This window comes from Pseudophryne corroboree, chromosome 3 (genome assembly GCF_028390025.1).
Source record: "Pseudophryne corroboree isolate aPseCor3 chromosome 3, aPseCor3.hap2, whole genome shotgun sequence".
NCBI classification, from domain to species: domain Eukaryota; kingdom Metazoa; phylum Chordata; class Amphibia; order Anura; family Myobatrachidae; genus Pseudophryne; species Pseudophryne corroboree.
Genome location: NC_086446.1, coordinates 708487206 through 708510885, shown reverse-complemented (window position 1 = coordinate 708510885; position 23680 = coordinate 708487206). Strand labels below are relative to the sequence as shown.

Genomic DNA, 23680 nt, shown 5'->3' with positions numbered 1-23680 from the left:
CCTTGCCATTTGTCCGCAAAAACATACTTTGGCCCATATCCTACAGTCTGACTCTGATGAAGAGGGGTCAGACATGGAGGAGGGTGAGGTGGACTCAGAGGTCGGGGAGGGTACTCTGTTGCAGGGAACAGAGGCTCTCATAGAGGCTATCAGATAAGTTCTGCATATCCCTGATAAGGTGCCAGAGGTGTGTGAGGAATCTTATTTTAATATAAAGAAGAAATCCTCAGCCACTTTTCCTGTGTCAAAGGAACTTAATACCCTGTTTGAAGAACCATGGGTTAATCCTGATAGAAAATTTCAGATCCCTAAACGGTTGTTATCATCTTTTCCTTTTCCTCCTGAGGATAGGAAAAAATGGGAAAACCCACCGATAGTGGATGCATTCGTATCCAGGCTCTCCCGAAAAATTGTATTGCCTGTCCCGGGTGCAGCCTCCCTAAAAGACTCAGCTGATCGCAAAATTGAGACTACGCTCAAATCCTTGTGTACAGCTGCTGGGGTGGCTCAGAGACCCACTATAGCATGTGGGTGGATTGCACGAGCCATTACTAAATGGTCGGGTAACCTGATTGAGTGGTTAGACACCTTGCCTCAAGAAGAGGTTATCTTGTTCCTGCAACACATACAGGATTCTGCGAACTTTATGGTGGAAGCCATAAAATAAATAGTAAGGCTTAATGCACGCACTACAGCTATGGCAGTGTCTGCATGCAGGGGTTTATCGCTACGCCAGTGGACTGCGGATGCGGACTCCAGGAAAGGCGTGGAAGGCCTACCCTTCACAGGAGAGGCTTTATTTGGAGATGAACTAGACAAATGGATCTCTAAAGCTACTGCCTCCACATACATACCTTCTGCACCTCCCCCATCTAGGAAGGCCTACTCGGGACCTAATTTACAGTCCTTTTAGACTACCAAGTTTAGGGCAGTGCAGAAGTTCTTCTACTGCCACCAGAGGCGCTAGAGGTAAACCACGCAAATCAGCGACTGCTGGTTCACAGGAACAGAGCTCAGGCTCTGCTTCCTCAAAACCTTCAGCATGACAGTGGACCGAGATGCCTGGAAGACTGGCAGGTGGGAGCCCGGCTAAAATTCTTCAGTCACATTTGGACAAGCTCGTGCCAGGATCCCTGGGTCATAGATCTTATATCCCAGGGATACAGACTGGAGTTCCAGGAGCTCCCACCTCACAGATTCTTCAAATCAGGCTTACCAGTTTTACAAGAGGCAAGTATAACCTTACAGGACGCCACTCAAAAACTGGTACAGATCCAGGTCATGTTCCAGTTCCACCTCATCTACGAAACAAGGGTTACTATTCCAGCTTGTTTGTAGTACCGAAACCAGACGGTTTGGTAAGACCGATTCTGAACCTCAAGTCGTTAAACCCGTACTTACGAGTGTTCAAATTCAAGATGGAGTCTCTGAGAGCGGTGATCTCAGGTCTGGAGGAGGGGGAATTCCTAGTATCTCTGGATATCAAGGATGCATACCTTCATAATCCGATCTGGCCACCTCATCAGGCTTATCTACGAATTACTCTGCAGAACTGTCACTACCAGTTCCAGGCCCTGCCATTTGGTCTCTCCATGGCACTGAGGGTGTTCACCAAAGTGATGGCAGAAATTATGTTACTTCTCCGCAAATGAGGAGTGAACATAATTCCGTACCGGGACGATCTTCTGATAAAGGCACCGCCCAGGGAGCATTTGTTGTTGCTCATTGGTCTATCAACCAGACTACTCCTGGATCACTGGTGGATTCTGAACCTACAAAAAACTCACCTAGAACCAACGCAGAAGCTTCATTTCCTGGGAATGATTCTGCACACAGAGTCTCAGAAAGTATTCCTTTCCTTGGAAAAGGCAATGGTAATCCAGTCCATGGTTCGGGCTGTCCTGAAGCCAACCCGGATCTCGGTGTATCTCTCCATATGCCTTCTCGGGAAAGTAGTGGCATCGTACAAGGTGATTCAATATGGAAGGTTTCATGCGAGACCCTTCCAGCTGGATCTGTTGGACAAATGGTCCGGATCGCATCTTCACATGCACTAGAGGATTCGTCTGTCGCCAAAAGCCAGGATCTCCCTCCTGTGGTGGTTACAATCTTTTCACCTGATCGAGGGTTGGAGATTCGGGATTCAGCATTGGATTCTACTAACCACAGATGCAAGCCTCAGAGGTTGGGGCGCAGTCACTCAAGGGATGCAGTTTCAGGGAAGATGGTCAAATCTGGAAGTCGTCCTTCCGATAAACATCCTGGAACTCAGAGCTATCTACAATGCTCTTCTACAGGCCTCATATCTTCTTCAGAATCTGGCCATTCAGGTCCAGTCAGACAATATGACGGTGGTGACATACATAAACCGACAGGGCGGAATGAAAAGCAAAGCCGCAATGTCAGCGGTGTCAATAATTCTCCTCTGGGTGGAAAAACACGCCGTGGCGTTGTCGACGGTCTTCATTCCGGGAGTAGACTACTGGGAAGCAGACTTCCTCAGCAGACACGACCTGCACTCGGGGGGAATGGGGCCTCCACCTGGAGGTGTTCCAGTGGCTAACGAGTCGGTGGGGTTACCCACAGATCGACATGATGGCTTCTCGACTTAACAAGAAGCTCAAGCGGTATTGTTCCAGGTCGAGAGACCCACAAGCAGTGGCGGTGAATGCTCTGACAACTCCGTGGGTTTACCAGCTGCTGTACGTGTTTCCTCCACTTCCTCTGATCCCAAGAATTCTAAAATGAATAAAAAGGGAAAAGGTTCAAGCAATTCTCATTGCTCCGGACTGGCCAAGAAGGGCCTGGTATGCGGATCTTCTCGAGATGCTGATCGAAGATCCGTGGCCTCTGCCTCTTCGAGAGGATCTTCTGCAACAGGGCCCGTTCATCTATCAAGACATAACGCGGCTACGTTTAACGGCATGGAAGTTGAACGGCTGATTCTAACCAGGAGAGGGATGCCTGACAAGGTCATCCTGACTAGTATCCAAGCCAGAAAGGGGGTGATGTCTAAACATTACCATCGTATCTGGAAGAAATATGTCTCTTGGTGTGAGAGCAGACAATTTTCTGCGGTGGAATTCCATCTGGGACGTTTCCTGCTTTTTCTGCAGTTCGGGAGTGGATGTGGACCTACGCTTAGGCTCCATAAAAGTACAGATTTCGGCTTTATCTAATTTCTTATAGAAACAATTGGCTTCTCTCCCTGAGGTCCAGATGTTCTTGAAAGGTGTTCTACACATCCAACCTCCCTTTGTGCCTCCCACGGCACCTTGGGATCTCAATTTGGTGCTGCAGTTCCTCCAATCGGACTGGTTTGAACCATTACAGGGAGTTGACATAAAGTATCTTACGTGGAAGACTGTCACACTGTTGGCCTTGGCTTCAGCAAGATGTGTGTTGGAGCTGGGGGCATTGTCTCATAAGAGCCCCTACTTGATTCTTTATGAGGACAGAGCTGAACTCAGAACTCGTCAGCAATTTCTTCCTAAGGTAGTGTACGCGTTTCACATCAACCAACTTATTGTGGTTCCGGCTGTTACGGACTCCTCTACTACTTCAAAGTCTTTGGATGTTGTAAGGGCTTTGAAGTTATATGTGAAGAGAATGGCTCGTCACAGAAAATCAGACTTGCTGTTCGTTCTCTATGATCTCAATAAGATTGGGTGTCCTGCTTCAATGCAATCCATTGCACGCTGGATTAGGCTCACTATCTAGCATGCTTATACCACGGATGGCTTGCCAATTCCAAAATCTGTTCAGGCCCACTCTACTAGGTCGGTGGGTTCCTCCTGGGTGGCTGCCCGGGGTGTCTCTGCTTTACAGCTCTGCCGAGCAACTACTTGGTTGGGTTCGAACACGTTTGCAAAGTTTTATAAGTTCGATACCTTGGCCTCTGAGGACCTTCAGTTTGGCCAATCAGTTCTGCAGGAACCTCAGCACTCTCCCACCCGGTTTGGGAGCTTTGGTACTTCCCCATGGTACTAAATGGATTCCCAGTATCCTCTAGGATGTAAGAGAAAATAGAATTTTGACTACCTACCCGTAAATCCTTTTCCCGTAGTCCATAGGGGATACTGGGAATCCATTTAGTACCATGGGGAAGTACCAAAGCTCCCAAACCGATGCTTCATTCTTCCTGCACTGTTACTTGTTTAAGTATTCTGGTTTGGTTCAGCTGTTGCTATTCCAGTTTTCAAATTTGGTTAGCATGGCTTTACTCTTGTTATGTGTGTGCTGGTTCGTAATCTCACCACTTTCCTTATCTATCCTTTTCTCGAAGTATGTCCGTCTCCTCGGGCACAGTTTCCTAGACTGAGTCTGGTAGGAGGGGCATATAGGGAGGAGCCAGTGCACACTATCAATTTCTTAAAGTGCCCATGGCTCCTAGTGGACCCATCTATACCCCATGGTACTAAATGGATTCCCAGTATCCCCTACGGACTACGAGAAAAGGATTTACCGGTAGGTAATTAAAATCCTATTTTTTATTTTTTAAATCCTGTGTCCTAACCATGGGTGTCTGTGGAGAGTGTTAAATGGGGCTGTATTCTATGTGAGATCCTCTTGCATGTGATGTCATTAGACAATAATCTATTTGCCTATGTTACAGTATTTATCACTTTATTGAGAATGACAATGCCAGTACAGTTCTTACCAGGGACGGACTGGGGGCCAAAATCAGCCCTGGCATATGCGCGCCTTCAGCACGCGTGCACATGCCAGGGGCGTGTGCACCATGAACGGGTGCGCACGGACACTAAAGACAGGGTTGTGCCGCTAGTTACGGGGGCGTGGACTCGTGGCATGCCCCATTTTCGTGGGTGGGTGGCGGGGGAGCGGCCAGAACAGAGAGACGGAGACTGCACTGCGCGCGGCCTTCCCGGCTCTCTGTGTGACAGGACTGGCCCACCAGCCCATCGGCCCTTCTGGCATTTGTTAAAAGTGCCAGATGGGCAGTCCAGTCCTGGTGCTTACCCATAGCTAAAAAAAAGTAAACATGTAATTAAGGTCCCACAGCTTTCCTAAATTGTTTACAAAATATAGACCAAATGAATCAACTCAAAGAAACAAAAACTTTACATTAAAGAGTCTATAAAGAAAATACTGTATTATTGTAATTACCCATTAAACACTTAAAGTACATAACCCATAGACATCAGATTCACATTAAAGTTTCCAGATAGTAGACTGTTATTTGGTAAAATGAAAACCGTATTAGGAGATAATTTGCGGGGGGGGCAGAAATTTTGACTGCCTAGCATAGGGGCCTCCACAGGGTTTAATCCAGCACTGGGGGAGGGGCAGACAGTCAGGGGTGACACAGATCGGGTAGACAGTGAGCATGGAATAGATAGTTAGGATGAGAGATGACTGGGTTTGATGAAGTGGGTCTTGAGAACTCGTTTGAAGATTTGTAGAGAGGTGGAAAGTCTGATAGGGAGAGGTAGAGAATTCCAAAGATAGGGAGCAGCACATGCAAAATCTTGGAGGTGAGAGTGGAAGGAGGTAATCAGTAGGCAGGAAAGGCAGCACGAATTTGTCTAGCAAAGACGGTGGGTGGGAGTGTAAAGGGAGATAAATTCAGATATGTAAATGGGTGAGGAGTGGGTGAGGGCTTTAAAGTGAATGTGAGAAGCTTAAATTAGATTCTGAAGGGGAAGGGGAGATAGTGTAGTGCTTGTAAGAGATGGCAGACGTACAGATGTGTCAACTTTCATCTAGCTTCTCTTCTAGTCATGCCATACTGTGCATGAGTTGGTAGTGCCAAGCGTCTTCTGTGTAACTTTTTCCACTTATTCGCAAAATGACATGAATAGAATGCACAAGCAGCTTTTGCTGATTTAAATGATATGTGACATGCGTATATTTTATGTGCAACTGCAGCTGTATCTACATATGAAATGCTACACTACAGTACTGTAACGTAGCATTTCGTATGCAGATACAGGTGCGGTCACACACAGAATATAGGCATGTCACATATCATTTGAATCAGCAGAGCCTGCTTGTGCCGAAGGGGATAGGGTCAAATGGGCAGGTGGAGGGTGGGGGGACCAGAAAAGGGCCATGATTTCCTCTTTGGATACAGAGGAAAAAGAAGTCAGTGTTGGTAAGATGGATGGGGAGTGGTGGTAAGGGAAAGGAGGGGGTAGTATGCTGAGGGTCTGGTGGGATGTGATGTCCTGACATATGGAGAAAATTTTGGATGTGACGTCAGTGGCAAAGTCAAGGGCAGAGAGTGAAGAAGGGAGTAAAGGCAGGGTGGTCAAAGGAGGGAGTTGAAAGTGGCGAAGAGACGCTGGGGGTTTGAAGCCTGGAAAGAGATGAGGTTCTTGAAATATGACTGTTTAGAGAGGTAAAGGGCAGCACTGTAAGATGAGAGAATAATGGAGGAAGTCAGCCTTAGAGCATGATTTCCTCCACAGTCGCTCGTGGTTCATGAACATTTTTGCAGATATATGGTGAATTTGGATTGCCAGGGTTGAGTGTATTAAGGTGTATACACACTGGACAATATATTGGCAGTTCTATTGAATGGGCGATATATTGCAGGTCTGTCGGCCAGTGTGTACGAGCGATATGTCTGTGAACGCCATCGTTCTATCTAATGATATATTGGCGCATCGTTCTCTGTGTACGGATGGTCAGCCGACCGCCCGTACACTTGCTGCAGACGGCGGCGGTGATAGACAGCACAACTGGGAGGTCAAATGTAAATGCCTGCCCAGTTCGTGACATCAATCCCGATGGATCGACCAGTGTGTGTGCACAACACACTGCCCAGCCCGTCTGTAGATATATCTGCAGATCAATTGATCTGCAGATATATCTACCAGTGCCAGTTTAAGGTCATGATGGGCCTGGAGCTGAAATTTATAAAAGGCCTATTGTGCGCTGCTGCAGGGGGTGTGACCAGCATGGTGGGGGGGTGTCGAGTGATATGGGGGTGTAGTCTTTGCTATGGGGTGTGGCTAGTACCATGGAGGACATAGCTACCCACCTACCTTCAATCACATCAATCCCCCTCCACTCTGCCTATAAGAAGCGTACACCACGTGTTATATTATTGACCACTGAATAGGTTGACAACAAGTAGTTGACATGCATTAGTTCGACATTGTCAAAAGGTCGACAAGGTCATTAGGGGCCAAATTCAGACCTGATCGCTCCTCTGCAAATTTGCAGAGGTCTGCGATCAGATAGTCGCCGCACAGAGTGAAAACCTGCCCCGTGCAAGTGTGTGTATGCCGCGCGAAAATCTCTGCAAACGTCGGTCAGCTGCAAATCTGTTCGCATCACACTCACCATCCAATGATTTTTCCAGTCTGTGCGTAGCCCAGGACTTACTCCTACAGTGCGATACAAACATGCTGATCGGGGCCAGAGCTGGCGTCACACACCCAGCCTGATAACGCTTGGGAACGCCTGTGTTTTCCTTGACACTTCCAGAAAACGGCCAGTTACCATCCCCAAACGCCCGCTTCCTCCTGTCAAACAACTTGTGTGCGCCTAGCAATCAAAAAAGTTGCTGGATTGTTTTGCAGTTTGGCCTCGTGCATGCGCACTACGGTCCGTACACATGCGCAGGCGATCGATAATCATCCGCCTTACGAATTTGCACAACACCGATCAGGTCTGAATTATCCCCTAGGTCGACGTGTAAATGGTCGACAGGTACATAAGGTTGACAGGTTCAAGTGGTTGACACACACATGGTTAATATGTTGTTGTTTTTTCCCCAACATATTCATACTTTACCATCCACGTGAACTACAATTGTGAATACTAACCTGCCCGAAGCAAGGGGGAGGGGGGGGGGGGGGGGGGGGGGGGCGCGGTACACTAAATAGGGTTCCCTGTGCTCTGATGGCGAAAAAAAACACCAAAGAAAAATAAAAAAAATGTGTTGTGCCTTTCATGTGTCGACCTTTTCGCTGTCGACCTATTAAATGTAGAACATCCTAATGTAGATCCACTGAACTATAACTATATATATATATATATATATATATATATATATATAAAAATGTCCAATGCTCGTTTCGGGGCACAGCCTGTCGTCAGGGAGAAACACGGTACATACAAAAACCATTGGCCACCAAATACTCCTGAACACACTCCAGAATGTACTCACCTGCAGGGAACATTCCTTCCGACCGCATCGTGGGACGACAAAGACCAGCCGCCCTGAGACGATGATGTCATCGGACTGCGCCACTGCAGAAAACCAATCACGGATAAACTTCACGTTTCCATGGTGACTCGTATCACTAACAAATATATACAGATGTAGCCAGGCTCATCATTGCTGCGATGGGTACGTATGTGCATACACATTGCAGCAATGACTAGCTGCGCCTACTCACACCCGCAACTAGGCAATGCAATGCGTATGCATCACTGATGTGAATATTCGCACGCACACACCGACGAGAATAGGCACAGCCACAATGAGTGCAGCTACACAAACACACACACACACACATTTACTGTATATATAATATATCCTAGAGTTGTCCTTTAAAAAATAAAAATAATAAATATATATATATATATATATATATATATATATATGTTTAAAGAACGAGCGGCACTCATAGAGTACTAAAATGACGAGAATAATGACAGAGACTGCGCTCCGGATAACAGTCACGTTTCAGTAATATTATAACTTTCGTCAGACAAAAGTTATAATATATATAATATAACTGAAACGTTACCGTTATCTGGAGCGCAGTCTGTTGTTATTCTCGTCATTTTAGTCCTCTGTGAGTGCCGCTCGTTCTTTCAACATATCTCTGCAAACAAGCAAGAGAGGGCACCGGGGCAGTTGTATTTGGTACCAGAGTGCCGATTATCTGGGAAACTATATATATATATATATATATATATATATATATACACACATACATACATACATACTACATATATATATATATATATATATATATACACACACACACACTACATATATATATATATATATTTTATCCATATATACAGTAAATCAGCAGCCACCAGTAGGTAACAGGTCTGATACCTCACCTCAGTCTGGAGGATATCAGACACCCTGCTGTTGCCGTCAGACCGCATTCACGAGCTGCTGCTGGGCCCTGGGCTGGCGGTTTGTGTTGTGGAGTCCGGGACTCAGGGACTCCGGCTGCGGTAGTGGCGGGGCGGCAGCTTTTTGATGGCACGTGCTGTGACGTCACCCGGCGCGGAGGAGGTGCCGCTGAGTCACACTATATTTGCGGCACAGGGAATGGAGTTCCTCCATCTCCTCAGCGGCACTCTTTAATCCACCGGCGCAGCGGCCGGAGGGGGGGATCTCGGGCATTGAGGGCGTAGCCCTCCTAGAACACCACAGGCTGCTGCGGCAGAAGGATTTTTTCCCCCTGCCTACTGCAGCACAGAGATTTGTAATGATGTGGACCTATTTTGGAGGGTGGGCCTGGAGCTGCAGCTCCATCAGCCCCATTGTTAATCCGGTCCTGATATCTACAAGTGTGTACCTAGCATTACCTGTTCTTACTGCATCATAGTTGGGTGTAGGAGAGGTGGGTCCGCTAAGCCTTCAGGTGCCATAGCAATGACACCCCTTGTAGTTACTCCACTGACCCATCCATTCCTGTGACTCTCCTGCTTGCTCGTCAAGATACATTAAGTTACTCTCAAACTAATCTCTTGGTTTATTGCTCTATGTTGTTCATAGTATATCTCAACTGATTCTACTAATATGTCAAGTTTCCCTGTTACTATGTACAGATGTAGCCTTGCTCATCGTTGCTGCAATGCGTTTTCACGTGCACACGCATTGCGGCAGTGACTTAGTGTGCCTGGTTGCAAATAGTCGCACCTGCGATCACAGTGTAATTCCTATGGATTGCAGGTGCAACTTTCAGCATGCACCCGCCAGCAGGCATGCTAATCGTGGCAAGCTTGTTGCACCCACAAATAGATGTGGGTATGATGAGCAAGGCTACATCTGAGTATTCAATGTACAGCACTGTGAACACTATGTGGTGCCTTAAAAAGTAAATGTAATAATAATAGTAATAATAATTTTAATAATAATAATAATCATCATCATCACCATCATCCTCTTCATTTAATAATAATAATAATAATTTATGTAATCATGACTAACATTTTAATATGGAATTAAAAAAACAAATAAATAAAAACTTCCCTCCCAAAATGGTTTAAGCAGCAGCACTTTTAGCCCTAGCTAGGTGTTGCGAATATGGGTGATATTCCCACCAAAAAAGCCACAAAATCAGTGCCAGACTATGGTGCTATGATAACAGGGAAACCCATATTGTGGGAACCCCTTGTCATAATGGTCCGCCTAGTTGGTAGTTTGCTGAACTACAAGTCAAGTGCCAGCATGCCCTGGCATCCAGTGTGTATCTGTAGTGCCACATAAACAAAACTGTTAAAAAACATACACATGGCAAATTCCTTTAACTAAAAACTCCAACAATGCCTCATTCACCTTTTCTTTCTTCCAGTTTTTAATCCATAAAGAATAAAATTGAAAACACATTAAGGCCTGTCATTAACTAACCAATAAAGAATGACTTTGCTGATTGGTTAGTGCATAAGAAATCTGCTCTGACTAGTTAGTATCCATTAGACCACAAGGTACAATTAACTTTATTAATATAATGGTGTAGAAGGAAGTGGTTCCAAATGAATTGCCAGGCTGGATTCTTATAAATATTGAAGGGGTTTAATTAACGCAAAGTTTCTGTAGTTGTGGGCAGCCTTGGAATCCTGCTATAATGTGAGAATACATAGGGCTAATGCAGGGGGTTTATAAGTCTACAAGCGGAAACCTGTGCCGCCACAAATGTTACCATTGCCATTGGCACATGCAACAGCCCCACGCTAGGTGCAAGAGATCCATCTGAAGCAGGCTTCCCTTCCCCATATGCACAACTCTGAATAACACAGAGCTTTACATACACACACATGACATGCCTATGACACTCCCACAGGTCAGGGTGGTTCCATTTTACTTACTTTGTTTCCACCCAGTTGCTCTTCCAAAACGCCCAATTTCTCGTAAGACAGCTCCAACCGAGTTCCAAAGAGATTTGTCTGACTCAAAATCAGCCCTACTGTATAAGTGTAAGGGACTTTGAAAAAAAAAATCCTTACTGTTCTTTTATGCTCTATTAACAGCATCTTCAATTATTGTCAGAATATTGTAGTTACTGTACTATCTAACATTAGAACTCCAAAAGGTCAGTGGAGCCTCTGTTTTATCTCTGAAAGATGTGATCCTTTTGTTTTATAGGACACTACAGTAGCTCTTCAAGCTCTGGCTAAATATGCCCAGACCATGCACCATAAGAAGGGAGATGCAACGGTGACAGTTGAGTCAAAGTCTGGGTTTTATAAAGAGATTCATGTGGATAAAAGTAACAGCCTTCTCCTACAAACAGTAGACCTGCCAGAGTTCCCTGGAGAATACACAGTGACTGTCACAGGAAACGGCTATGTCTATGTACAAGTAAGTAGCATGTTGTTTTTCAGAAGATTCAAAACTGTGTTTACATTACCATATACATATCTACAGAGGGTTGTTAAGGGTTCTTCAAGGAAGAGGTTTGATAATCATTTTAGTAATAATTTTTCTTCTATAGATTCCTTTCTAAAGATAGTGTGCATCAAGTATTTATTGATTACAAGTGGAGGATTAACAGTTAGAAAAACATCCTCAGAGTGTGTATGCAATGGTGGCACATTGGTCCTGATTCGTATTTGGAAGCAAAGCAAAAAAGCAAGCAACTGAGCAAAACCGTGTGTGCAGAGAGAGTTAGAGTTGGGATGGGTGTGTCCAAACTGAAATCTAAATTGCAGTGTAAAATAAAGCGGTCTGACATTGGTGGGCTACCTGTACATGGAAAAGCAGCCAGTATTTACCCTGCACAGAAAAAGTAAATGCATTTCCTTTCCTTGCATTACAAAATGGTTTGCTCCAGATACAAAGTTACAAGCTTTTTCTGCCTTGCTTCCAAATCCGAAACAAGCCTATTGGTTATTTACAGAACTTTCAGTTTCTAGTTTGTATGTTCTCCACAAGTATGTGTGGGTTTCCTCCAAACAAGTGCTAATAGGTTAATTGGCATCAGACAAAGTAAACGCTAATGTAAGCACCGCTGGGTGTAAGGTCTGAATGGAATGATTAAATACTGTATACTCTGTGAAGAATATGTGTTACCTAATGTACATAGATAATAGGTAATAAATTATTAAATATATGCTAAAGCATGTGCAAAGTGACATAATAGCATCACACGTGGACAAACTTTCATCTCACCAGGATGGTGAAAATTACCCCTACAGACACTAAAACTGAAAGTTGGGTTAAAACAGGAAGGTTCCTTAAATCAAATAAATTCTTGAATTTTAAAATTGTATATCATACTTCATTAGTGATGTCTTATTTTTTGCTCAAGATGCAATCTCCCCTAAAAATGAGGTTTGTGTGTTTGACATAACATGATTACGTGAAGCTGCAAATATGGAGGTTTTGGAAAGGTCATACAGTAATTAGGGTAAACACCATTTCATATTCTGAATCTCAGACATGGGCCAAGGGGATGTAGTCATGTGACCGGCGGTCAGGAGACCGACGGTCACATAACTTCCCCCTACATCCCACCATTTCACAATCCCGACGGTCGGCATGCCGACCAAAAGGGACCTTTCCCACTCGTGGGTGTCCACGACACCCATAGATTGGGAATAGAACCCGTGTCGACCGCAGGTTGCCACTGAGCCCGCAGCGTGGTGAGCGCAGCGAGCCCACAAGGGGCTTGCTGCACTCGCCCCACCTCCCACCGGGATTCCGTTACCGGGATCTCGGCATCAGTATGCTGACCGGCCGTTTCCTGACCGCCGGTCACGCATACCACACCCTGGGCCAGGATGTAATGGAAGCTGAGTTTTGCGTCCAGAAAAAAGTCTGACCAACTCGGACATTATAATGTCCCACTTTTTCCCAGAACTCGGCCAATATAATGGCGTGTGCCTTTTGCGCTCACAATGCAAATCGGATCCGACTTGTCACGGTGTTTAGATGACGAAACATCCGTGTCTTTCAGACCAACTGGAATGCATCTTTTAGTATAAGCGGACCACAGTGTCAGAGAAAGTCACCCATTGGCACCCAAAAGTCCCATGATTGAAGCAACACACATCCTAAATAAACCCCAGTCCTCCAAGACGCGCAAGCAGCTTATGCTGATTTAAATGATATGCGGCATGGCTATATTCTGTGTGTAATTGCGATGGTATCAGCGTACCATATTATGTTACAGTGTTTGGCTGGAAAACACTGTAGCATAAAATGTTGTATGCAGATACAGTTGCTTATGCATCTTATTAGCTTAGTTTAGCATTTTGCGTCTAGGACGCACAAGTAGCTTCTGTGCAATATCAACTGTATCTGCATACAAAATGTTATGCTACAATGTTTTCCAGCAAAACACTGTAATAATTTGGTTTGCTAATACAGTCGCAATTACACACAGAATTTCTTAATGGGCATTTTTGGGTGGCAACAATGCATACCCACAGAAGAGAACCATTATGTGGGTGTATTTGGGTGTGATGTGGCCAGAGTTACTTTGTATTCTGAGTCTCCTGCACCTAGAATAGGATTGGAGTAAGCGCTGATGATGATAATGATGATGGTAACTTTTGCATATGGAATAGTGGTGCAGTGCGAATGCAGAGATGCGTGGGCTTTAGAACATGCATATAGTTACATAAGCATTACATTTGCATTTAATTCACTTTCCGTTCACAGTGGGCATCTGGAGTTTCGTTCACATTACATACGACTCAGAATCTGCAATAAATGTTTTCATTAGAGAGATGGTGCTTTTGCAGTGGCAGCCTTATAAATATACCCAGTGGTTAGTTTTGGACAGAGAATACTGAGTTATAGGAGGTACTGTGCTCGTGAAAATTCAATTTATTTAAAATAGTCTAAATTATGCAGTAAAAAAAATCCACATTATTATTGCTTACTTATATAATCTCATTATTATTATGCAGCACTATAAAGAGATATGTAATCAGTAGGGATGAGTGGGTTTGGATCTCTGACTCGGGACTTCCCCCCAGACTCGGATCCCAGAATGAGGCAAAATTTCATCATCCCGCTGTCGGATTGACGTGGGTTTTGGATTCCATATAAGGAGCCATGTGTCACCTCGATTTTCACTCCGGACTTGGAGAGTGAGGGAGACAGACCTCTGTCTGTCTGTGGGTGGTGGCGTACAAGGGTGCTGCTGTCCTGTGCTCTTCTGGGGTGGTGTCCTGTGCTGTTAGGGGTGCTGCTGTTCTGGGGTGGTGTCCTGTGCTGTTAGGAGTGGGGCTGTCCTGTGTTGTACAGGGTTGATGTTCTGTGGTGTCCTGTGCATTTGGGGTGCTGTACAGGGGTGCTGCAGTCCTGTGCTGTACAAGGGCACTGTTCTGTGTGCTGTAAAAATAAAGTGGTGCTGTAAAAGTACAGCGGTGCTGTGGCCCTGTCCTGTATGCTGTAAAAGTACAGGGGTGTTGTAAAACTACAGGAGTGCTGTGGCCCTGTCCTGTATGCTGTAAAAATACAGGGGTGCTCTGGCCCTGTCCTGCATGCTGTAAAAATACAGGGGTGCTGTAAAAATACAGGGGTGCTGTGGCCCTGTCCTGTATGCTGTAAAAATACAGGGGTGTTGTAAAAGTACAGGGGTGCTGTAAAAATAAAGGAACCCTGTGGCCCTGTCCTGTATGCTGTAAAATACAGGGGTGCTGTCAAAATAAAGGAAAACTGTGGCCCTGTCCTGTATGCTTTAAAAATACAAGGATGCTGTAAATATAAAGGGTCGCTGTTCTGTTTGCTGTAAAAATAAAGGGACACTGTTCTGTGTGCTGTAATAATAAAGGGGCGCTGGAGAAAAGAATTTGGAGGAAAAAATAGTGAAAGATGAGGAACCACTTCCAGTTCCTAGTACTAGTGCTGAAGCTGCTGCTGCCACCAGTCATGACATTGACGATGCAATTCCATCAACGTCGTCTGCTAAGGCCGATGCCCAATATCATAGAGGGCATGTAAAATCCAAGAAGCAAAAAGTAATAACCAAAAAAATAATAATTATCTGATGAGAAACGTAAGATTGGCAATATGCCATTCACGACACGAAGTTCAAGGAAAGTCTAAGGCCTTGGCCTATGTTCATGACTGGTGGTTCAGCTTCTCATGAAGATGGAAGCCCTCCTCCCTCTCGAAAAATGAATAAAATAAAGCTTGTTAAAGCCCAGGAAAAAACAACAGTGCATTCAGACTCAGATATATCACAACTCCCCAAGGAGAGTCCAAGTGTGTTCGCGGTTGCGATGTCTAGGCCTGACCTTCCCTAGACTGTATGGGAAGAGGAGGCTCCTACCACCATTTGCATGCCCTCTGCAAGTGCTGGGAGGAGCACCCACCAGTCCAGTTACTGATATTGAGATTGAGGATGTCACTGTAGAAGTAAACCAGGATGAGGAGGATATTGGTGTAGCTGGAGCTGAGAAGGAAGTTAACAATGAGGATTCTGATGGTGATGTGGTTTGTTTGAATAAGGCACCAGTGAAGACAGTTGTTGTTCAAGGGATGAAAAAGCCCATTGTCATGCCTGGGCAAAATACCAAAAAATCCACCTCTTCGGTGTGGAATTATTTCTCTGTGAGGATGAGGATGTAAACACTGAAGGGGGTGAGGAATTGGAGGATGAGGACGACAGCTTGCCTCTGTAGAGCCAGTTTGTACAGGGAGAGATTAATTGCTTCTTTTTTTGTGGGGGCCCAAACAAACCAATAATTTCAGCCACAGTCGTGTGGCAGACCCTGTCGCTGAAATGATTGGTTTGTTAAAGTGTGCATGTCCTGTTTATACAACATAAGGGTGGGTGGGAGGGCCCAAGGATGATTCCGTCTTGCACGTCTTTTATTTGTCTGCCACATCATTCCAGGGGTGCTGCCCCTCTGCCCTATCAGTCCAGGGGTGTTGCCCCACTGCCGTTTAAGTCCAGGGGTGCTGCTGCTTGTCTTCTGTGCTGTGTAATTCTCCAGGGGGGCTGCCTATGCTGTATAAGTCCAGGGGTGTTGCCTATCTGCTGTATAAATCCAGGGGTGCTGCCTATCTGCTGTAGAAGTCCAGAGGTGCTGCTGTATAATTCCAGGGGTGCTACTGTGCTTGATGATAGGTTTAAAGTTTAAACTAAAGCCTAGAGCAGAATATTAAACAAGCTTCAACATCACAACCAGATTTGTGAAAACATATAGCCGCAAAGGTGGAAATGGAAATTCCAAGTTTGACGAAGTGTTTTCCAATAACGTGGGGAGAGACCACATTTGTGGCCAAAGTCGGTCAGACTCAGAAGAGACCGAATCATAATCCAGCGGATCGTGACATGCCAAAATCTCCTACTTCATTTTCTCTGGCAACTGCCGGAAAAAAATAGATTTTCCAAACACACCTTTGTCTATATGTCTGCCATATAATTCCAGGGGTGCCCTGTCTGAACCCGCTCATCTCTAGTGTATATATATATCTTCTAGTGGGCACTGTGTACCCAGCATTAGAGAGAGGTTCTTCTCAATTATTTCATATTAGGGACTCAATGGCTCCAATTGTCATAATGTGAAAAGTCATTAAATATGGAGGTGGTATGTTTGTAACTAGCTATGATTCGGAGAACTCGGCAGGCTTTTTCCAGGGGAACCACCTGTCGCTGAAATGATGGGTTTATTAAACTGCATGTCCTGTTTAAACAACATAAGGGTGGGTGGGAGGTCCCAAGGACAATTCCATCTTGCACCTCTTTTTTTTCTGTGCATTATGTGCTCTTTGGGGCCTAGTTTTTAAGACTGCCATCCTGTCTGACACTGCAGTGCCACTCCTAGATGGGCCACGTGTTTGTGCCGCACACTTGTGTCACTTAGCTTTGTCATCCAGCTACTAGCTTAGTCATCCAGCTACCTCGGTGCAACCTTTTGGCCTAAAAACAATATTGTGAGGTGTGAGGTGTTCAGAATAGACTGGAAATGAGTGGAAATGAATGTTATTGAGGTTAATAATACTGAAGGAACAACCCCCCCCTCCCCCCCCCCCCCAATTCTGTGATTTTAGCTGTTTTATGGTTTGTTTTTAATCCAGATCCAAAACCAAAACCTGAAAGGGTGGTTTTGGCAAAACCAATCCAGATCCAAAACACGAACGGAGATCCAGATCCAAAACCAAAACACAAAACCCAAAAAGTGTCCGGTGCATATCTCTAGTAATCAGTCACATCAGTCCCTGCGTCATTGGAGCTTACAAACTTGCAAACACATGGAGTAACCATAGAAAGCCCATGCTGACATGTGGAGAACATAAAAAGTATACAGATATACAGTACTGTATGTGGAAATGTAATAATACTGAACTACGTAAACAATTTAAGATTGTACTTAAACAATTCAGTCATTCAATTGTTTATATAGATACATGTAAAAGACAGTATCCAGATTCCAGATACTGGGCCTAATTCAGCTTCAGTAGCAGTTTCTGTAAAATAGCAAAACTGCCACTGCTTGCGATCACATGCTGGGGGCCACCCAACACAGGGCAAGGCTGCCCAGCGATGTGATCACAGTCAAATTGCGATGGCATCACAGAAATCGGTAGTTAGTGGAAGCCCCCTGCACCCGTAGCCAGCCTGTGTATGCAGTTGCACCACCACCATGTTTCCTATCACAGAAAACGTAGGCAACGCTATCAGGCTGCCCTGAAAACTACTATGACATACCTATGTTTCCTGGTCCTCTCCCCCACCAACGCGTTTTGTTGCCCCTGAATGATCCGCTGCCTGTCAACCAAATTGCGAAGGATGCGATCACAAAGTGGCCTTCTGAGATTTTTGGAATATAAGCAACTGATGCTGAATTAGGCCCACTGTCTTTGAAATGTATCTATACTGTATGAACAACTGAATAACTGAATTGTTTAAGTACATGTACCCAGTCTTAAATTGTTTAAGTGGATTGTTCATTATTTTTAACCTTTATTAGAATAACTAAATACAATTGTTTGTGCTCTCTATATTAGTTATATCCTATTATCACTTATATGCACACATTTGATAAGTGTCTAGCCAAGCCACCAAGGATGCGGCCGCAGTGTGATTGACAGCGGCGGCTGTTCGCGGAGTGGTGGCGTTGGGGAGGAGCGAATAGGAGCGGGAGCGTGACGTCAAGCGCAGCCGCTCTGATTAAAGAAATGGCGACTGACTGACAGCGCAGCCAGGGGTCTACCGTGGCCCCTCACACATGCTGGGCGTAAGGAGATGGAAGCAGATCTGGCTGTGTATGCAGCGATATGCATCCATCTCTGAACCAGCCGCCCTGGATTGTAATCAATGCAGAGTTTTTTAGTACTTTTTTATTTATTTGGTTATTTAATTAAATACTGCGCCCGAGTTTATATATCTGATACTAACCTAATTTAGTGAGGCAATAGACCCGGTGACTCTTCTTACCCCACAGCCTATTGTTTTAGTTTCTCATTACATAAAATTCTCAAAATTTGTTTAATAATGTTTTCACATTATGTTTTGTTAAATGGTTTAATAGATTGTTCCTAACCCTGTGTTCCTCTCTCTGCAGTCACACCTGCATTACAGCAGTCTTCCTGTCAAATCTGATGCCTACTTCGTCCTCAATGTAAGCTCTGAGCCAGCCATCTGCACTCACGAGGGACAAACAAGTTTTGAGGTCCACGTGGATGTACGGTGAGAATGAAGTTATAATGCCTTAATTATTCCCACCCATTGTTCCTTCTACTTAACCCTTAAGGGGTTAGAATGCTTCCTGAAGAAAATAATTGGTAGAGGTATTTTATTTTATATAATTAGAGATCTCAAAGTCAAGAAAGCTAACCTATGTAGTACATTTTATAAGGTAACAGGTTCCTGAGGATTGGATAGCCACCAGAAGTCAGACCAATGCCATGGCCAGACATGATGAGCCTTAAGAGGTCCCACAATATCTTGTGTGATACTATTATCCCTAGAGGCTTATGACCAACCTAGTTATGGATACTATTGTAAAGTAATGATTTTATCTATTATTATGAATGTTCAGTACTATGGTTGAACTGGTGTGGATGAATGTACATTCATATATTGTGGAGTGTATGTGCAGTTTGCAATGGCAGAAGGGCTGCATAGCAAAGTGGCCATGTAAAAAGGTCTGAAAGTATGCGCAGTTAGGTAGGACCAAATTAAATGTAGGCACTTTTTGCAAATAGTTAGGTCTAGACCAGGGGTGGCCAAACAGTCAGAGGCAAAGAGCCAGAAAAGATCTGTAGACAAGGGCAAGAGCCACTATCATGCGCGTTCTAGTTGTCACAAAGACACACCCCATTTTTGTGCGCACACTTTTCGGTATGACATTTGTAGGAGTATGACCTTGTGTCATAACCCCATTTTTAGTCATGTTGTATAGTGCCACATACATATAATGCCCCAGTACAGTGCTACATACATATAAAAATGACAATAAATGGGAGCCTCCACACTGTCCCCACAGTGCCAGATACACATATGTCCCCACAGTGCCAGATACATATATGCCTCCCAGTGCCAGATACACATGTCCCCACAGTGCCAGATACATATATGCCCCCAGTGCCAGATACACATGTTCCCACAGTGCCAGATACATATATGCCCCACAGTGCCAGATACACACAAGACACACAGTGCCAAGTACACATATGCACCACAGTACCAAATACATATTGCCCCACAGTGCCAGATACATATATGCTCACAGTGCCAGATACACATGCCCCCACAGTGCCAGATATGCCCCCAGTGCCAGATACACATGCCTCCACAGTGCGAGCTATGCCCCCAGTGCCAGATATACATGTCCCCACAGTGCCAGCTTTGCCCCCAGTGCCAGATATACATGTCCCCCCAGTGCCAGTGTCCCCACAGTGCCAGCTATGCCCCAAGTGCCAGATATACATGTCCCCACAGTGCCAGCTATGCCCCCAGTGCCAGATAAACATGTCCCCACAGTGCCAGCTATGCCCCCAGTGCCAGATATACATGTTCCCACAGTGGCAGCTATGCCCCCAGTGCCAGTTATGCCCCATGTGCCAGATATGCCCCAGTGCCATATATACATGTCCCCACAGTGCCAGCTATGCCCCCAGTGCCAGATATACATGTCCCCACAGTGCCAGATATGCCCCCAGTGCCAGATATACATGTCTCCACAGTGCCAGATATACATGTCCCCACAGTGCCAGCTATGCCCCCAGTGCCAGATATACATGTCCTCACAATGCCAGCTATGCCCCCAGTGCCAGATATACATGTCCCCACAGTGCCAGTTATTCCCCCAGTGCCAGATATTTGTCCCCACAGTGCCAGCTATGCCCCCAGTGCCAGATATATATGTCCTCACAGTGCCAGCTATGCCCCCCAGTGCCAGATATGCCCCCAGTGCCAGATATACATGTCTCCACAGTGTCAGATATACATGTCCCCACAGTGCCAGCTATGCCCCCAGTGCCAGATATACATTCCCCCCCTCCTTCCCCCCGTGCTGCTCACTGCGCTGCTGCTGTTTGTGAGGGGAGGAAAGCACAGCGTGCACCTCTCCTGCCCCTCACTCTCCGACGTTGGTGTCTCTCTTCAATTTGGCGCCGGTCCATGAGCCAATCAAAGCTCGTGGTCCGGGAGTAAATCAGTAGCCTCAGCTGCCGGTCCGCGAGCTCTGATTGGCTCACGGACCGGCGCTGAATTGAAGAGAGACACTGCCGCCGCCGGAGAGAAGTGTGTGTGCTGAGCAGCGGTGGCCAGGAGCCAGCCGAGCCGCATGCGGCGGATGAAAGAGCCGCATGCTGCTCGAGAGCCGCTGGTTGGCCACCGCTGGTCTAGCCAAAATACAATACAGTGAGTATCCATGTGACTGCCATACAGTATAAAAGGTTTTCACGTGACCACCATACAGTAAAGACAGCATCCCAGGGACCTCTATAATGTAAAGATAGCAGCCTAGTGACTTACATACAGTACAGACAGTATAACAGTGACTGTCATACAGAACAGACAGCATCCCAGTGACAGCCATACAGCATAGACAGCATAATAGTGACCACCATCATTACAGCTAGAATTCCAGTGATCAGGGCCGGCTCCAGGCATGTTCGACTAGAGCGGCCGCGCGGGGCGCCACCCTTAATGGGCGCCGCACGCTGCGGCCGCCATATTCCTGCCTGGAGCCAGCCTTCATTCAGTGTCCCGGCCGCTTGTGTGCGCGACGTTAGACGCCGGTGCCGCATAGTGCGCATACAGAAGTGTTCATCCGTCCGCCCACCCGCCCGCACCCACCCGCCCGCGCCCACAGCAGTACTCCCCCTCCCGGCTCCCAGCACCGCAGTGACATGTAAGTGAATATCTGGCACTGTGGAGTCATAGCTGCACTGTGAGGGCATTTATGTTTCTGGCACTGTGGGGGCATTTATGTTTCTGGCACTGTGGGGGCATATCTGCACTGTGGGGGCATTTATGTTTCTGGCACTGGGGGCATTTATGTATCTAGCACTGTGGGGGCATATCTGCACTGTGGGGGCTTTTATGTTTTGTGGCACGGGGGGCATTTATGTATCTGGTACTGTGGGGGCATATCTGCACTGTGGGGGCATTTATGTTTCTGGCACTGGGGGCATTTATGTATCTGCCACTGTGGGGGCATATCTGCATTGTGGGGGCATTTATGTTTTGTGGCACGGGGGGCATTTATGTATCTGCCACTGGGGGCATTTATGTATCTGGCACTGTGGGGGCATTTATGTTTCTGGCACTGGGGGCATTTATGTATCTGGCACTGTGGGGGCATATCTGCACTGTGGGGGCTTTTATGTTTTGTGGCACGGGGGGCATTTATGTATCTGGCACTGTGGGGGCACTTATGTATCTGGCACTGTGGGGGCATTTATGTTTTGTGGCACTGGAGGCATTTATGTATCTGGCACTGTGGGGTCATTGATGTATCTGGTAGAGATGAGCGCCTGAAATTTTTCGGGTTTTGTGTTTTGGTTTTGGGTTCGGTTCCGCGGCCGTGTTTTGGGTTCGAACGCGTTTTGGCAAAACCTCACCGAATTATTTTTGTCGGATTCGGGTGTGTTTTGGATTCGGGTGTTTTTTTCCAAAAACACTAAAAAACAGCTTAAATCATAGAATTTGGGGGTCATTTTGATCCCAAAGTATTATTAACCTCAAAAACCATAATTTACACTCATTTTCAGTCTATTCTGAATACCTCACACCTCACAATATTATTTTTAGTCCTAAAATTTGCACCGAGGTCGCTGTGTGAGTAAGATAAGCGACCCTAGTGGCCGACACAAACACCGGGCCCATCTAGGAGTGGCACTGCAGTGTCACGCAGGATGTCCCTTCCAAAAAACCCTCCCCAAACAGCACATGACGCAAAGAAAAAAAGAGGCGCAATGAGGTAGCTGTGTGAGTAAGATTAGCGACCCTAGTGGCCGACACAAACACCGGGCCCATCTAGGAGTGGCACTGCAGTGTCACGCAGGATGGCCCTTCCAAAAAACCCTCCCCAAACAGCACATGACGCAAAGAAAAAAAGAGGCGCAATGAGGTAGCTGACTGTGTGAGTAAGATTAGCGACCCTAGTGGCCGACACAAACACCGGGCCCATCTAGGAGTGGCACTGCAGTGTCACGCAGGATGGCCCTTCCAAAAAACCCTCCCCAAACAGCACATGACGCAAAGAAAAAAAGAGGCGCAATGAGGTAGCTGACTGTGTGAGTAAGATTAGCGACCCTAGTGGCCGACACAAACACCGGGCCCATCTAGGAGTGGCACTGCAGTGTCACACAGGATGTCCCTTCCAAAAAACCCTCCCCAAACAGCACATGACGCAAAGAAAAAAAGAGGCGCAATGAGGTAGCTGTGTGAGTAAGATTAGCGACCCTAGTGGCCGACACAAACACCGGGCCCATCTAGGAGTGGCACTGCAGTGTCACGCAGGATGTCCCTTCCAAAAAACCCTCCCCAAACAGCACATGACGCAAAGAAAAAAAGAGGCGCAATGAGGTAGCTGACTGTGTGAGTAAGATTAAGACAATTTTATTTTAGGTTTTGGAGTCCTTTTTTTACTGATATTTGGTGTTTTGGTTTTGACATGCTCTGTACTATGCCATTGGGCATCGGCCTTGGCAGACGACGTTGCTGGCATTTCATCGTCTCGGCCATGACTAGTGGCAGCAGCTTCAGCACGAGGTGGAAGTGGATCTTGATCTTTCCCTAATTTTGGAACCTCAACATTTTTGTTCTCCATATTTTAATAGGCACAACTAAAAGGCACCTCAGGTAAACAATGCAGATGGATGGATTGGATACTAGTATACAATTATGGACGGGCTGCCGAGTGCCGACACAGAGGTAGCCACAGCCGTGAACTACCGCACTGTACTGTGTCTGCTGCTAATATATAGACTGGTTGATAAAGAGATAGTATACTCGTAACTAGTATGTATGTATAAAGAAAGAAAAAAAAACCACGGTTAGGTCACTGGTATATACAATTATGGACGGGCTGCCGAGTGCCG

At 45.9% G+C, this 23680-nt stretch overlaps 1 protein-coding gene across 2 annotated transcripts in view; it reads left to right on the top strand.

Moving 5' to 3' along the window:
- Positions 1 to 23680, top strand: part of LOC135056662 (alpha-2-macroglobulin-like) — a 644880-nt gene that overhangs the window by 519060 nt on the left and 102140 nt on the right. For both annotated transcript variants that reach the window (XM_063962106.1, XM_063962105.1), the window contains 2 exons: positions 11309 to 11524; positions 18691 to 18815. In XM_063962106.1, coding sequence (XP_063818176.1) covers positions 11309 to 11524; positions 18691 to 18815 — 341 coding nt within the window. The remainder of the gene's footprint in view (positions 1 to 11308; positions 11525 to 18690; positions 18816 to 23680) is intronic.